The sequence below is a fragment of the Harpia harpyja genome, chromosome 7 (assembly GCF_026419915.1).
Source record: "Harpia harpyja isolate bHarHar1 chromosome 7, bHarHar1 primary haplotype, whole genome shotgun sequence".
NCBI lineage: Eukaryota > Metazoa > Chordata > Aves > Accipitriformes > Accipitridae > Harpia > Harpia harpyja.
Window position 1 is genome coordinate 7,416,854 of NC_068946.1, and position 15,446 is coordinate 7,432,299.

At 58.5% G+C, this 15,446-nt stretch overlaps 1 protein-coding gene across 4 annotated transcripts; it reads left to right on the forward strand.

The window, feature by feature from the left end:
• Positions 1 to 239: 239 nt before the first annotated feature.
• On the forward strand, positions 240 to 15,243 carry TMEM51 (transmembrane protein 51). 4 transcript variants are annotated; one of them, XM_052793284.1, is made up of 4 exons: positions 240 to 817; positions 974 to 1,068; positions 12,187 to 12,644; positions 14,007 to 15,243. In XM_052793284.1, the coding sequence occupies exons 3-4, from the start codon at positions 12,304 to 12,306 to the stop codon at positions 14,416 to 14,418; spliced, it is 753 nt and encodes a 250-aa protein (XP_052649244.1). In that variant the 5' UTR covers positions 240 to 817; positions 974 to 1,068; positions 12,187 to 12,303; the 3' UTR covers positions 14,419 to 15,243. The 4 variants fall into 4 exon arrangements, with proteins under 4 accessions (XP_052649244.1, XP_052649247.1, XP_052649248.1 ...); XM_052793287.1 differs by lacking the exons at positions 240 to 817; positions 974 to 1,068 and adding an exon at positions 2,947 to 3,006; XM_052793288.1 differs by lacking the exons at positions 240 to 817; positions 974 to 1,068 and adding an exon at positions 2,966 to 3,010 and having other exon boundaries at positions 12,189 to 12,644.
• Positions 15,244 to 15,446: the final 203 nt, after the last annotated feature.

The following is a 15,446-nucleotide window of genomic DNA, read 5'->3' on the forward strand; positions in this document are numbered from 1 at the left end:
GCATCTCTGCAAGTACCAGAGCATCAAATGCCTCTCTGAAAGGCCCTTTTGTTGCCTGCTGATGCCTCCCGTTGGGGTTTCTGTTTCTCCTTGGTGTTCTGTACAAGTAAAGGCTTTATCCCACATACTTGGCTGGATAAACACCCCAGAGAGGTACCAGCCTGCCCCAAATTGGGCAGCAAGTGTTTGCAAGGGGAGGATTTGAGCTGCCCGTAGATAAATACCCACGCCAGGACAGCTGTTACAGCTAGGAAGGCAAATGACGCTAAGAAATGGATGCAAATGCATTAGCCCGCAGCAAAGGGCACGGCAGAGAAGGCAGGCCCATTAGCAGCCATCCAGGCTCTGCCCTTCAAGGGATGTGAGCAAGGCCCCTTAATTTAAGGATGGGCAAACCAGTCTGAGTCAGCATCGCGAGGGGAGAGGAGAAAGAAATCTGCTCCAAAGGCAACAACTGAGCGAAGGAAGAGCTGAAATGGCTCGAGCGTGCCAACACGGACATGTGCAGCCACCTCCGGCTCGCCTGGCCCCGCTGCTACAGAAAAGGCGGTTTCTGGCCGATACTCAGCTCTGCGGAGCGGGACAGTGGGAACACGAGGAGCCGCTTTATGAATGTGCCCTCTGTGCTCGTGGTCTCTAGGGCCCCTCTGCGGGGGGGGTGACCTGGCTCCGGTTCGGGCTGGGCTCTCCCCGCGCAGGATCAGTGACAGTCACCGCGTAAAGTGCATTTTCCCCCTGCTTTCTCGCAGCTAACCTGCAGAGAAAACAATTCCCTGCTATAGCTACCAACTACCAGAGCTGCTGGAGACGACGACAGGTTTGTGTTTGATGCAGGAAGGTGCTGCGGGGAGGGGAGGGAGCGGGGGCAATTTGCCTCAGCAGGGTGGCAAAGCCTGAAAATGCATTAAATAATCCGTACAAGGGAAAAAAATCCGTACGCAGATATATTTAATAATTTTTTTTTTTTTTATAGTATGGCTCTCGAAATTGGCCTTTGATTAGAGAAGAAAGCTATCGTGAGCGGGAAAGGGCAGCGCTGCTGTGCACTGGGAGGAGGAGCCGGCGCAGGTGAGTCAGTGGAAAATACCACGGGCACCGTGCGGGATTGTGCTGGTATGGAGAGATGCAGGGAAATGGGGGGTTCCACCTGGCATCCTGAGCACCAGTGCCCCCGAGACAGGGCTGCGGCACGCTGATTCACAAGAGGGGACGTGACAAGCTATGTTGGGTTCGTGATGGCTTTTCCCTTCGCAAGGACTTGCAGGGCTTAAGGGACAGAAAACTACAGTGGCTGGTCCAGCAAGTGTAGCAATGCTGCTTTTTCACTCGTGGTTGGGAAAAACCCACCCTGAGTGTCGTCTCCAACAGAATTTGAGTCTTTGGGGGTGTTTAGTATTAAGGCTGGGTGGGAGAAAGGCCTGGACAAACACGTCCCGGTTGCCGCTGGGATGGCAGCCGGGGAGAGGTGTCGTGGGACACGGCATTAATTGTGATGGGGTTTGCCAAAACCGATGCCCAGCCTCTAGCTGCCCCCACTGTGCCACTGCTTAGGGAGCATGCTCCAAACTTTGTAATTATTGTATATATATTGCGCGGAAAGATTGTTTAGTCGCATCTTCATAGATAGGCACAGCAACATGCAGAGGTTCCCCGCTTCCACACCCCGGAGCAGCCCATGACCCCGTGCGTAACTGCAGCTGTTAATTGTTCGTTAGTAACCTCCTACCAAATTGGGGGCAGGAGCCTGGTGGGTCGGTCCCTGCGGTTCAGCCTGGAAACCACGGGACCGTCTGGCTATGAGGCCAAGGCATGTGGCCAGCAGCCTGGCTGAGGGCCATACCCGGGAATGGCTCTTCCCGGTGAGCGGATGGTTAACTGGGAGCGTTTACAGAGGGCAGCATGGTAAAAGCGCTTTCCAGGGCTTGTTGTGAACACAAGCCTGGCTTTGTGGGGATGTTGGCTCTGCCTTGTTGAACGGAGCGATGAGCCCGAGCGGTTGTGGTTCCTCAAAACGGGGCTTTCTGCAAACAGTGCTCGGAACCGCTCGTTTGAGGAAAGGCTCTCCTCATCGGTACGAGCTGGTTTTCCCTCACAAGCTGGTTTTTAAACTAGAGGTGGGGGCTGTGATGCTTGGAGCACTGTGCGGACCCTGCTTGGAGTGGGTGTGACACAACCCGCAGCCCCAGCCTGGTCCCTATTCCGCCTGGGACCAGGCGTGGGAAAACATATGATTTTTATCTATTGGGTGATGGACTGTAGAACTGCAGGAAATAGGTGCTGCAGGACCAGCCTCCGGGCTGCAGGGACCCCCGGGAAGCTGGCACTCCATCCCCTTCACGCTTGGGTGCACAACTAGGGTGGGAAAAGGAACAGATTTTACTTGGTTGCCACCATAGCATATCCCTTTCCTGACTGAGCTCGTTCTTGCTGGAAGCGCAGACCTTCTGGAGAAGGGGAACCAAACTCAGCCTGTGCAGTTCCCCCCTAACCCCCTCCCCCGCCCAGGCTTTCTGAGAACTTTTAGAAAATACCACAAGAAACCACAGCTCCGGAATAGGGCTGGAGGAGAGCGTGTCAGTGATGGTCAGGATCAGCCCAGCCAGGCTTAACACGATGTCAAGAGCCTCCAGGACAGCAAATCCCCCCCTGCCTCCTCTCGGGTCGGGGGCTGCACGGCGGTGTGTGCTCTGTTAATTGCCCGCAGCCGGGGCAGATGTGCGGCTGGAAGTGCTTGCGGAGGGGAAGGAGAGCCTGCCGGCACCCCGGAGCCTTGCCTGCCTGCCCGGCCCGGGGTTCTCGGCCGTTTTGAGGCGTCTCCTTGCTCCCGCCCCTCTCCAGCCTCCCGCTTTCCAGCGGCCCTTCCCGCTGCGGGTGGGCCGGAGCCGGGCAGCGCTGCCCCGCCGGGCCGCCCCGCCGCCGGGGCCGGGCTCTGCTGCAAGCGCCGCCCCGGGAGGGCAGGGCCGGGCCGGGCCGGGCCGGCAGGGACCCGCCGCAGCCGGGAAGGAGGTACGTGGGGCCGGGCTGGGCCCGGGGGCGGCGGACCCCCTGCCCCGGGAAGGGACCGGGACCGGCTCCGTGCCCGGGACAAGGGGCAGGCCCGGGACCAGGCTGGGTTGGGACCCCGGTGGGGTTTTCGCACCCCCCCCCCCCCCGCCCTAGCACCGGGGCAGCTTGTCAGGGCTGGGATCCGCCTGGTGTGGGGGGGCCCACGGGGGTCTCTGAGCCTGGCCCGTGGGAGCCAGGGACCCCCCGGGCGAGCTCATAAAGGTGAAAGCAGCCGTGGGGAGGGAAACATCCCCAAAGCGGGGCGTGGGCCAGCGGGCACTAGTGGGTTGGGGTGTCAGGGGTTTGGGGAGTGGCGGTGTCGGGGGGGGGGGGGTCACCCGTTGGTGACACGTGGGCTTGGGGCACCTCGGCAGCCCCCGCGGGTATCGGGGCGGCCTTCGTAAGAGTAGCTGTCATTTGGGGAAGGATGAGCTGCAGCAACATCAGCGTGGGGAGGAGGGGAGGGCGCGAGACGAGCCCCACGCCAAACCCACCAGCGCCTTTGCGGCCGGTTCCCACGGATGGCAGCGTGGCGGGGGGAGTCGCGTATCGCCAGCCCGTTGCTCGAAGAGGTCAGGCCCCAGAAAGGTGCAAGGGACGGCGTGTGGGCGAGTCTGTCTGGAAAGCAAACAAAGAGAAAGAGAAGGAAACCTGTGCCAGGCAGGTCCATGCCGGGTGGTTTGTGAACTGAACGCCGGTCAGTGGGGTTTTGGTTTTTCTTATCGTGCCGTTACCGCAAAAAAAAAAGAGCGGCTTGGGGCTTTGAAGGGCTCCGGCAAATCTGCAAACGTCTCCCAAGTGTTAGTTTAAGAAAGAAATCCCACCGTGAAAGCAAGTCAAGCAGCAGCAGTGGGGATTTTGCAGCCGGTGCGGCCGTGGCCCCCGGCGTGTGCGGTTAGTCACTCTAGGTGTGTGCCGGGTCGGCACGCACCCTCCTGCGCCGTGGTTTTGGGATACGGCCTGTGACAGGCGCAATTATTTTAGGAAGCTCCTATCTCCGCTCGCTGCGATGATTAATTTCTGCGTTAGCTTAAGGGGCAAGGGAAGGACAGCATTATCCTTAGGTTGGAAGGCAAGGTCAGGTAGGAAAGCCTGTCAGGTGGGTGTTTCTCAGTGGCTGCGAGTTTCGGTAGCCCGGTGCCGGCGGCTGGGAGGGAACGAAGCCTGCCGGCCCCGCTCCACCAGTGCTAAGCTTGGTCTCTGTCACAGCCCCGTGTCGGGACTCGTAACTGCTGGGGGGGGTAGGTTTATTGACTTTATTGCTGACAGCTTTGCCTGGGTGTTTTTTTCTCCTCTAAGCCAGCTCTGCCCATTTGTGTGTGTGTCGGGTGCAATCCCAGTGTGCATCTTCCCCTTGTTGACTTAAAAAACGGGCTGTCTCAGGAATGGCAGTGCACCCAGCGCCGGGTGCAACAGAAGTAGGTTGAGGTGCCCGGCTGCTGCGGAGGTTGCGTGCGAGGGACCCCCGTGTCGTGGGTCGCCCGTGCCCTGCGGAAGCTCCCTGGGTCTGGGGGAGCAGCGCCGGCCGTCAGCAGCGTGTCCCAAAGCAGTTGTCTGCAAAGACATTGGTGTTTGCTTTTTGGAGGTGATGGGGTGGGGACGAGTGTCTCTGAGCCCGGCGTAGCTGGGTTTGTTGGGAAGCATGGCCGTGTGAGCAGAAATCAGCAGTTCTGTGAGCAACGTCCCGAGTGAGACGGACTGTGCTCGGCTTCGCGTGGTGGAGGGAGCCTGGGTGAGATGAAGCTGCACCAGGACATGTGCTTTCAGCTAATGGGCTTTAGCTACTGGTGCTCCTTAAAAGCTCCTCTGGTGCAGACCTTGGCCGTTGCTTGGTGGGATGCAGCAGCATTGCATCCCTCTACGATGTAGCTGAGCGTCCTGCAGCCATCCAAGGCCCTGGATGTCTTGGCATGACAGCCAGAAGGGAAAACCAACCTCCCAGGTGGCAATGAGGAATGCATGGGTGTGGGGCTGGTGAACCCAGCCCTCCACCGAAATGACACGGAATTATGTGAGATGCCTTTGATTTTATCTGTGGGTAATTACACGGGTGGGAAAATTCTCGGGAAGCGCCTGGGGAAGGAGGAATGTTTGGCCGTCTGTACCCTGAAGATAGCCGAGTGTTGGTGACGCTCAGCGCCGCGGCGGTGCCGTAACACACTGCCCACAGCCGCGCTCCCGTGGAGATCCTGGGAGGCCAGGGCCAGGCAGAGCTGTCTGCCCGCCTCCCAGCCAGAGCCCAGGAGGAGGGATCCCTCCGGCAGCCCAGGTACGTGTCTGTCTCCCGAACGCCGCTCAATGTGTTTCTTGTTCCCAATGTAGTTATTAGGCAGAAACTGCTGTCGAGGCTCTGCCGAAGCAGCTGACTATCCTGCGTGAGCTGTGCAAGTAGCGTGCAGCGACATAATCCCCCGGCAAACCTCCATCCCTATCAAAATACCTGTGCCGGCCTCGCTGAACACTGTTGCTTTGTGCCTGGCTGGCTCCATCCCTCCCCCTGCATCGCCCGTCTCTCCCTTTTTGCCCTGTTGGCTCCTCTCTGCCGTCTGCAGCGGGTTTTGTTTGTGGGTCTCGCTTGTGGGAGAAAGGTGTTTGAAAAGTGCGGGGGCGAGGCGATGCTGCGTCGGGGGGCAGCGACATGAAGGATGTTGCTGAAAATCCAGGCTGAGGATGAGGAAGGTGGCACTGGTGAGGCCGATGGCAGTGCAGTGTGCTGGATTAGTGGCTCGTAGCGAGGGGGAGCACTGGGGAGGGAAGATAAGGCTCCGGGGGCTCCCGTGGTGTGACAGGAGCTGCCTGGAGTGCTCTGGGAGGGCTGGGAAGTGCTCTGAGGCAGTGGGAATGCCAGATTTGGCTTTGGAAGACATCAGAAGGGCAGAAGGATAATGTCTACAAGCGCTGAAAGGCTCTGGAGGAGAGTGCGTTTTCCGGCACGGGGGACGGCGCGAGGTCACAGACTAAAAACCATGCGCAGGCTGCTGGGAGGAACGGCTTTATCTCCGGCAGGAAACAGCAGATTTGGAAAACTGGGGGAAAAACAAAACCAAACCAAACAAAACCCAAACGTGCAAAGTGGAGTCAGAAGGAAAGCAGGAAGGAGACAAAGTCAAAGCGCTGGGATTTTCCCAGGCTGGCGTGCTTTCCCAGGCCTGGGCGCACAGGGTTGGGCTGGCAGTTCGACTCCCTTGTCTAGCCCGAAGAGAGGCAAATGCCCCAAAGCCCCGTCTCTGGCTCAGCAGAGCCTGGCCGGGAGGTGTTTGCCTGGCACCAGCTACAGGTGTGAGCCGGGCTCGGGAAAAGCCACGGGACGCTGCTCACACAGCGGGCTGGGGACACGGCGCGGGCTCGCCGACCTCCGGCGTTGCTGTGAGTTTGTGCCGGCACTGGTCTCGGGTAGCTGTGGCAACATTATCCCCGGGAATAAATGGCGATGCCCTTAAATATAAATTTAAAAGGACTCTTTGTCCGAGTCCATTAGTGGTTTGCAGCAAGCACTGCTCTGATGGCCGTAATGAAATAACGAGGAGAGGAAGAGTCTGGAAGGCAGTATCCCATATGTGGACGGCAAAGTTCAAGCTAATGGCCGGCTGCCGCGTAGTGACAGTTAAGGCTCGGGGGATACGGTTGCTGTGGCTTGTGTGATCTGTGCCCGCTCTTTAAACCGGTGGCGACTTGATTGCCCACCTGTGTCCAGAGTTCGAAAGGATGCAGTGGTGGCGGCAGATGCCATCAGCTGGAGAAGGGCCGGGCGCCGCGTTGTGCCAATGGGGCGTTTTGCGAGCCCCGTCCCCTGTTGTCCTGCAGCCGTCAGCGGCGTTGCGGTGGCCGCGGCGGGCGGCCGGCCGGGCAGATTGCAGCATCCTAAGCCCGGGAGTGGGCTGGGCAGCCTTTGCTTTCCCGTGGACGCCCTTGTTTTGCAGGAAGCCGCGGCACCGGGGCTGGGGGCCCTGGGCTCTCCTCTGGGGTGGGCTGGCGCCGGACCCGGACGAGGGGGGAGCACCTCGCGTAGAGTTTTAAGAAAACGCTGCTGCTCGCCTGGTGCTGTCTGTAAGAGTGCGAGTGAGGAGGAGGTGTTAAAAAATAAAAATAAAATAAAAAAGATGGTGAAATAGCTCTTAAAATGTCTGTAGGGAATGCTAAGAGTGATGAATGTGGGGTGCATTCCTGTGCGCTCTTGGCAGGAAGCATAAGCAGCAAAACGTGGAAAAGTCCTGGTAGTCTGCATGGGGCTGTCCCTCCGGGTCTCTGTATTCCCTGGTGAGATGCTCTAAAATGGGCTGGGTATTTGTCCGAATGACCAGGAATTGGCCAGATGGGCAGCAGTGCTGCTTTTCCCAGCTCAGCTGGATATCTCTGGGCATTTCTCTCCCCATTTTCCCTGCTGGGGCAGGGGAATTCCTTGCATCCCCTGGGCTGCATCTGGCCAGAAACGTCCCTGCTGCTGGGGCAGGTATAACGTGGGCAGCGAAACAGAGAAAATATTGCCTGAGTCCTGACCTGTTGGTTGTCTGACTCCACGTGGAGTTCTGTGTTGCTGCTGGGTTGAGCCCTTGCGTAACGAGGGCTCCGCGCAAGGTTACTGCCGCTGCGGGAATGAGCTCATGGGGATGTGCTGCAGTCGCTAATTAGCAGGGAGGGTGGTTAATGAGAAGGCTGGCTGGGCGTAAGCATGAAGATGAAGGTAGCTGTCCCCTGGAGCTCGGGCCGGCAGGGAGGTGAAGCCCAGCCTGGTTCAGTGTTACCCCCATCTCTGATCATCTCACCTGACCCGGGGCCGGGGCCAAACCCTCTGGGACTTCCAGCCCCCACCTCCAGAAGGCATAAAGCTCTCTGGAAACGCTCACGCATGAGCAACTGATCTCCGGTGTGTTGAGGATTGCTGCTGAAAGGAGCCGGGGGAACTCGTGGCCGTGACTTGGGAAGAGGTGGGCACTGAACCGCCGCCAGCCCTGGGAGCAGCTTGGGAAGGGGGGAGAGCTGTGGCTCTGGTCATCCGATGTAAGCTAATGTGCAGTGGGCTCTTTGGATGTTGGGAGAATAGATTTCCCCCCCCCCCCCCCCCCCCCAAAAAAACCCCCAACATTTCTAGAAAATTAGTCTCATGTTTTTGGACTGGCGCCGGAGTTGCACACTGGCTTTCGGAGGCAGGCTCCAAGGGGACGTGTCGCGAGCTGTGCATCGTGCTCCAACTCCTCCTTGGGAGCGAGGAAGCCCTGGAGTTCAGTATGAGCGAGCTCATCCCATGCCCTGTGACTGTGCCAGGGTTTGACCCGTTCCCCGAACTGCAGACTCATCTCTCGTGAACCTGTGACAAAGGTATCGCCACTGGAGCATGAGCGGGAAGGTGATGTCATGAAACGGGAAAAATCCAAAGGTCGCGGAGGGCAGAGGAGCGTGGGTGCTGCCGTGGGCAGCGATGGGTGTCGTGCTTCCTCATGAGTCACCCTGACGGGGTTTTGGCGTTTCACCAAGAGTACCGAGATGTGGAGAGCGATCCGGGGCCGACTCCGTCGGGGGGTCTGCGTCCCCGCGGTGGGACCGTTGTTGCGGAGGGCTGGTGTCTCCCACAGAGGAGAAGGTGCTCTCTGCTGCCGGCCCGCCCGCGTGCCCCGTGCCAAAAGCTTTTGGGGCACGGCCAGGTGTGTTGGCGTGCGGTGCTCAAGAAAGGGCTTATCCCGAGCCCTCCCGTGCCGAATTAACAGTCAGAAGCGTCCTAAGAGAAGTTGCAAAGCGTCCCTTGGCTCCGGCAGCCTGCAGGGAGCCGGTGAGAGGTGCGAGAAGCCCGGCCGAGCGCGGAGGAGGTGCGGGTGCCCCCCGGCTTTGCAGCCGCGCCGGTGGAGTTTAATGATTCGGAGATCCTGGTGTAAATCATTGCCAGCGCAGGGCCGCAGGCGTGCGTGGGATGGGGACGAAGGTGGGTCTGGCTGCAGGGAAGACCCCATGCCGCGGCTGGAGGGAAGGGGACGTGGGCAGGCGGGGGCCGGAGCGGGGCTGGAGCGCTTGGCTAGCACTCGCCCACCTGATGGAGGGGTTTGGTTGCCAACGGGAGCCGCGGCTCCGTGGCGCTGGCAAGCTGGGGGGGAAGAAGAGAACGGGGTCGCCTGACATGGTTTAAGGACTGTGAGTAAGGGTCAGGCACTCGGGGCTTTGCACCGTAGGAGAGCGCAGCGGAGCGGTTATGGTAAACAGGGAAATCATGGCAGAAAAATCCCTTGAGGATTATTAAACTGGTACAGCCACAGAGCAGGGAATTCCTCCGTTGCTGGACCTGGGAGTACGGCGCTGTACGTGCGCTGCTCCAACCAGTCCGCTCGGGACAGCCGCAGCAGATGCCACCTTGGAGATACCGGCCACAGCAAGATTTTTGGGAGCGAGTCGGTGGTTGGTTCGAGGCTTCCCTGAACCCTCAAGTTGCGGCACCCTTTTGCCGTGCTGAGCGGTGGCCATCTCGCCGGGGCTGCCCCTGCTGCTCCAGACAGCACCAGGAATGCTGGATGTGAGACAGAGATAGCAGCAGCTCTCTTCTCTGGCCGCTGACGTCAGGACACCGGGGTTATTGCTAAAGCAGCGATAGGAGTGCGCTCTGGGAAGCCAAAAGAAGAGCTAATTCAATGGAGAGACAGACTTGTATGTCAAGTCTCCTGCTTTAATCTGATTGCCAGGGCTGCAGGGTAGCACAGCGAGGGATCTGCGTAAAAGTTTCAGGCATAGAGATGATGTAGCAGCTGAAATCCCGCCTGCTTCCAGGGACAAGGTGCCCAAGGGAAGCCAGAAAGATCGGGAACAGGCACGGAGGTTTAGGCACCACAGGTAAATGTTACCAGCCCTGCATGTTTTCTGTGGCCACCGTGTGTGCAGTGCAATTTTTCTGCCCCAAAGCCGTCGCAGCAGTTTGCAAGGGAAATCTCGGCTGGCCGATGTCCGATTGTGTAGTGCCTTCCCAAATAGCATAGGGATGGGAGCTCATCTGAATAAATAGGTAAGGACAAAACCCCACAGCTGCCCATGCAGCAAAGCTTGGCAGACTGAAAATGAGAAGCAGGGGGGGTGCTGATAAATCAGAGCCTCAGTGGTCCTCGCCGCAGGCTCAGGCATCACCGGTGCGGCTGGGAGCGGGGCCCGATGCAGCAGAGGGTGGACGAAAGACGAGGACGTATGGTGCAGTTTGCCTTGTGCGTGGTTTTATGGGCTCACGCAGTGTGGCGAGCGTGTGGCAAGTTTGCATTGCAGGTGCTCTCCGGAGCAGAGGGGGCTGTTTGGGAAGTGTGGGATGTAGACGGTGCTCCACATAGGCATCGCTTGCCCCAGCGCGCTCAGGGGCAGGCAGGGAGCAAAGACTTTGTGTAGGAGGGCAGAGGCCGCTGCTGGGACCCGCAGTCTCAGGTTCAGAAGCGCTCGGGTAGGACGTGCTGCCGCGCTGTGATGGCTCTCGGGATGTCGGTGAGGACCTTTTGGGTGTAGCGTTTGCCGCAACCTCGGCAGCTGCTTGCTAGGACCGAATTAAAGCCGGGGGCAGGTTAGCGGGGCAGGGGATGCCTTCCCCGAGGGGCAGACGGTGCTGGCTCTGCCAGCGGGGCTGGGCATGACGGGCTTGCCCCTGCCTGCCTGCCTGCCAGCGGCTTCCGTAGGGCAGGGCTCGGCAGCTTGTGTTTGCCCAATAACCCTGGACAGACCGCGGAAGCGAAGACTTTGCCCTGCCCGGATCCGTGCGAATGCCGACAACCCCGATGCGGGGCCGGAGCTGGGACATCCCTCAGCCTCCAAAGTGGTGCTGGGGCACAGGCGGCGAGCGGGCTGCGAGGGAGAAGTTGCTCTGCGGCTTTCTCCTCTCCTCTCCGGGCTTGCGTGCGTGTCTTTTCCTGTAAGCGGCTGGAGCTGGTCTGTTTTCTGGGAATGCTGGTTTATTCTGGCCCTTGACCCTGTGAACTAGGCTTGCGCTCGAGCTAAACAAGCAACTGTGAAGCTTGGGACCATCGAACAGGACGGCCGCGCTGAAGGCTGAGGACGCGTATGGAGACAGCACGCAGCAGCAGCGTACCCAAGGGCGATTTCTAGCACAAACAAACGTCGAGAAGCCGGGGAGGAAAGGAGAAAACCCTGGCACGTTTGCGCAGCTGCATGCTGGTTTTGGCACATGCGTAAAACTGGGAGGCTGCTGCAAGGCTCGTTCGGGTGGAGATGGGGGATCTTTGTTGCGGGGGTCGGAGTTACTCACCCACGGTTTGCAGGAAGGAGTTGCACTCGCAGTTGCCATCTTCGCAAGCCGAGGTCAGGGAGGTGAGCGGCCAGGAGATGCAGTTCCACGTGTTTATTTTTGGAAAGCGAGCGCATGTGGTCCTGGCGACTCAGAAAACGCAGACGTTCGAGGTGACGGCAGAGGAGGAGTTCCCATCTGTGGCCCGGCTGGTCGGGAACGGTGGTGCTCGGACGGACCCGAGCCCGCTGCGGTCAGCGGGACACAGCCAGGGGACTCGCTGCCAGCGTGTGTTACTCCGGGGTGGGCGAACGCTGGCCAGAAGCGAGACAGGGGCTGTACCGAAGGCTCGCTTTCGCAGCAGCCCTTGCCCCGGCAGCGGTCGGGGGAAGGCACAGGGTTGGCTTGGCTGGGAGAGCGGCAGTTTTGCTTTCTCTTCTCCAGGCAGGGAGGCATTGCAGTGCAGGCAGCCCTGCTCTGTCTCGGGCAGGGGAAAAAAGAGAAGTTGCACAGCTAGAGATTTGTTTCTGAGCGGTTTCTGGTTAGTTTGCATCGTCAGCGGCTGTTTGCCTAAGGCAGCGCAGCTCCATAAAGCAGGGAGTATTTGTATAAGCAGTGAACTTTTTTTGGGTGGCATTTTTGCTGGTGCTGTGAAGAGGTCAGTTATCCTGCTCCTAGGATGGTTAATGTAAGTCCTTAGCAAACGTTAGTAATTCAGTTCCTTCCTAAGTTTGGTGGATATTATGGCTGAGGAAGTAGCAAAGGGTCACGATGAGAACGGCCAGCAACGATCCTGCTGCCAATTGCCGTGTTGTGTCCTGACGCGCGGGGGAATTAGATTTCCAGCATGAGTTGGATAAAACGATGTTATCGCGGCCAGCGAAATGGTATCTGCGTAGCCTTTGCCTCCCGCCGTGCCCTAACCATCACTTTCCATCTCTTCCCAGAGCTCGCTGCCTGCCGTGGGAGGGGACCGCACGCATGGTAGCAGGCCTGTACCCCTCCCGACCCGAGCCATGCTGTAAGGTGAGGGCAGCCCGGCCGGCCAGCCAGCAGCGGGAGCGATGGCCCAGTCTCGGGCCAACGGCTCGCACTACGCCCTGACGGCGATAGGGCTGGGGATGCTCGTCCTCGGCATCATCATGGCCGTCTGGAACCTCGTCCCCGGCTTCGGCCCCGCCGACAAACCCGCCACCCACGCCGGGAACAGCAGCAAGCCCGACCGCGGCACCGGGGGCATTTTGAAGAGCAAGACCTTCTCGGTGGCGTACGTGTTGGTAGGGGCAGGCGTGCTGCTGCTGCTGCTCTCCATCTGCTTGAATATCCGGGACAAGAAGAGGCAAAACGAAGATATCGTTCACGTGCAGCACCAAGCATCTGCAGAGCCCTCGCACCAGGAGGACAGGTGAGCCTTTTGGGGGAGAAAGGGAGCGGGAAGGAGCGTAGGAATGAAACCGAGGGCTGTTACCCTTCCTCAGCGAGGTCAGGAGCAAGAAGAGTAAGGCTGATAGCAGCATGTGCTAAAATAAAGGCAAGCGCGTCTCGGGGTTTAGGGTTTGAATACGTTCCCAGATCAGGAAGGAACGACTCCAGCTGTATTTATGGTGCCGTAGGTGAAAGGGAGCGTTGTTTGTGTATAAACCGGGGTCGAGATGGAGCCGTGGCCCAGCCAGCGCTGCCGAGACGTGTCGCTCCTGGCTCCGTCAGTCTGCGGTCAGCGTGCTGCGAGGGAACGCCGGGGGCGGTGGTTAATGGTTAACGCAGAATAGCGGGCTCGCTGCTGCGAGCCAGGCAAGGAAGGGGCTGCAGAGGGAGAGGAGCAGGAGATGTAGGACGTGCTGTCTGGCTGGGTGCAGCCAGAGGTGGCAAGCAGCCTTTCAGCTGCGGCTGCAGCAGCAAATGGAGTTTAGACCCGGTGAAAGTTTGCAGGGCTCTCCTGTTCGCTCGGGGAACTCGCAACGAGCGGAGCAAAGGCTGCTGCCGCAGCAGGCACGGTCTGAACAAACCCAGGGTGCGGGAGAAGTCCCCGGCCATCTCGGCAGCCTGGGGAATCGGCACGGTGCCCGGTGCGGGCTGTGCCTGTGCAGAGAGAGGTGGGGGGCATTGGGACACCCTGGGGTGTGAGGTGGCAGGAGGAGACGATGGCTCTGCTGGCTGCTGCCTAGGGAATGCTGCGGGGGAGAGCTGCCATCAGTGACTGCAGAGAATTACTCTGTGTGCAGATCCACCCAGAAAACTGTTTTTCCTTATTAGATTGTAAAGGTAACTTCGTAATGCAGAAGCAGTGCCAAGTACATGTGCGCAGGTATCTGTGGCATAGATGGTAATGTATTGCAGAGCCGAATCTTTGCAGAAACGCTCAAGGTAGATACCCAACCCAAAAGACCTCCAAATGGTAAAGACAGAGGGGTGATGCCCCTTCCAAATGTGTTCTGACTGATCATCAGGAGGGGGGGGAGAGAAATCAGCGTTCTGCTGGGGGAAGAAACCTCTGCTGCGCAATAGAAAAAGAGGTTTTGTGGGCAGAGAAAGCGATGACCAAAGACGGACCTATGTCACAAGGAAGTAAAACCAAGTCTGAATATAGGTGGGGTTGTGATCTGTTCTGTCAAACAAAAAGGAACTGGTACATAATGTAGAAGGGCAAATAATTTGTTAAGATTTTGAGGCAGGGGGTGGTTTTATTCTCTCTTCTCCATCCCCTACCCACAGTGAAGCTGAAATGATGCCCTACTGACAGCCTGATTTTTTTTTTTTTTCCCTCCAGTCAAGAAGAGGACGAAGACGTGTCTTCCCAGTACTACGTCCCCAGCTACGAGGAGGTGATGAACACGGGCTACTCTGAGCCGAGAGACTCAGACAGGAGCAACAGGATCAGCGTCTCCCTGCCCTCCTACGAGTCGCTGACGGGGCTCGATGAAAGCACCCAGCCGCCGGGAGCCGCCGGCGCGGAGCCCGGCACGGAGCGGCAGCCCAGCCGGCACAGCTCGCGCCTGAGCAAGCGGCTGAAGCCGCTGAAGGTCCGGAGGATCAAGTCAGAGAAGCTGCACTTGAAGGACATCAGGCTAAACCTTGCGCAGGGGAACAGCACAGCTCCTATCACGATAGAGCCGCTGACTCCTCCGCCCAAGTACGAGGAGATCCAGGAGAAAGTGCCAGAGAGCCAGCAAATGACTTAAAAAAAAAAAAAAAAAAAAAAAAAAAAAAAGAATCTGTGATGCTGCTGAGGGTTTGTTTTTTGGGGTATTTTTGGTTTGTTTTTTTTTTCTTTTAAAATAACCACACTAAGTGGGGCTCGGTCTGTGGGTGCAGAAGCGGTCAGGGCTCCCTGGAAGCTGCCATGCAGAGGACACAATGGGTGCGTAGCGCTGCGGCATGGGGACGGGACAATCTTTTCCCGGGACGGGGCTTTACAAAAGACTGTGGGGAAAGAAACCTGAATGCCTATAGCTCTGCTGCTCTGAAGTAAATGAAGGCTGGAAGTACCAAAAGCGTAGTTAGTGGTGTTTTGCATAAGGACCACCAATGCATCTTCTTACCCCCTCTCCCCTTTGCTGCCAGCAAGACTCTTCCAAGCCACCAAACTGATATTGAACAAGGATTTTCCAAGTGGAAAAGGGAAACGTTCCTTGTTTTTTCAGTGCCTTTTCTTTCCGAGTAAGGGAAACTGCGTTGCCAGAGTAGCGCTGCGGCTTTCCCCCGGCTCCCGGCTGGGGCTGGGATGGTGGCCCAGGGCCAGCCCCGACTCCTGCCAAGGTCTGTGCTTGCTGGTGGGAAGTGGGCCGAAACGGGCCCCGTGGTCCTCGGGGAGAGGATGGATTTCTCGCCTCGGTTGCCTTCCACTGTTGTGTTTTGTGCTTCGATGAGAAGGAACGGTCCGTTCGAGGCAAGTGGATAAATCCAGGGGGTTGGGAGCCGAGTGCGCCGCTGCCAGGAGGTGTGCAGGGTAAAACGACGGCTGAGCATGCTGTGCGAGCAGTTCTAAATAAATATTTTGTACATTGTGTTTGTGTGTGTGTGTGCACTCGTGCGTAGTTGGCCCTTCCCAAGATTTGCAAGGCAGAGCGCCCTGAAATCAGTCGGCTGTTTTAGGGCGGATGCTGCTCCACGGGCATCCCGGCCACGCGCCGCCTCCTGGGCTTCCAGCAAAGGCATCGAGGACAAAGCCATCGGCACATTCAGCCACGGGCTCCCTTGGATGGTCGGA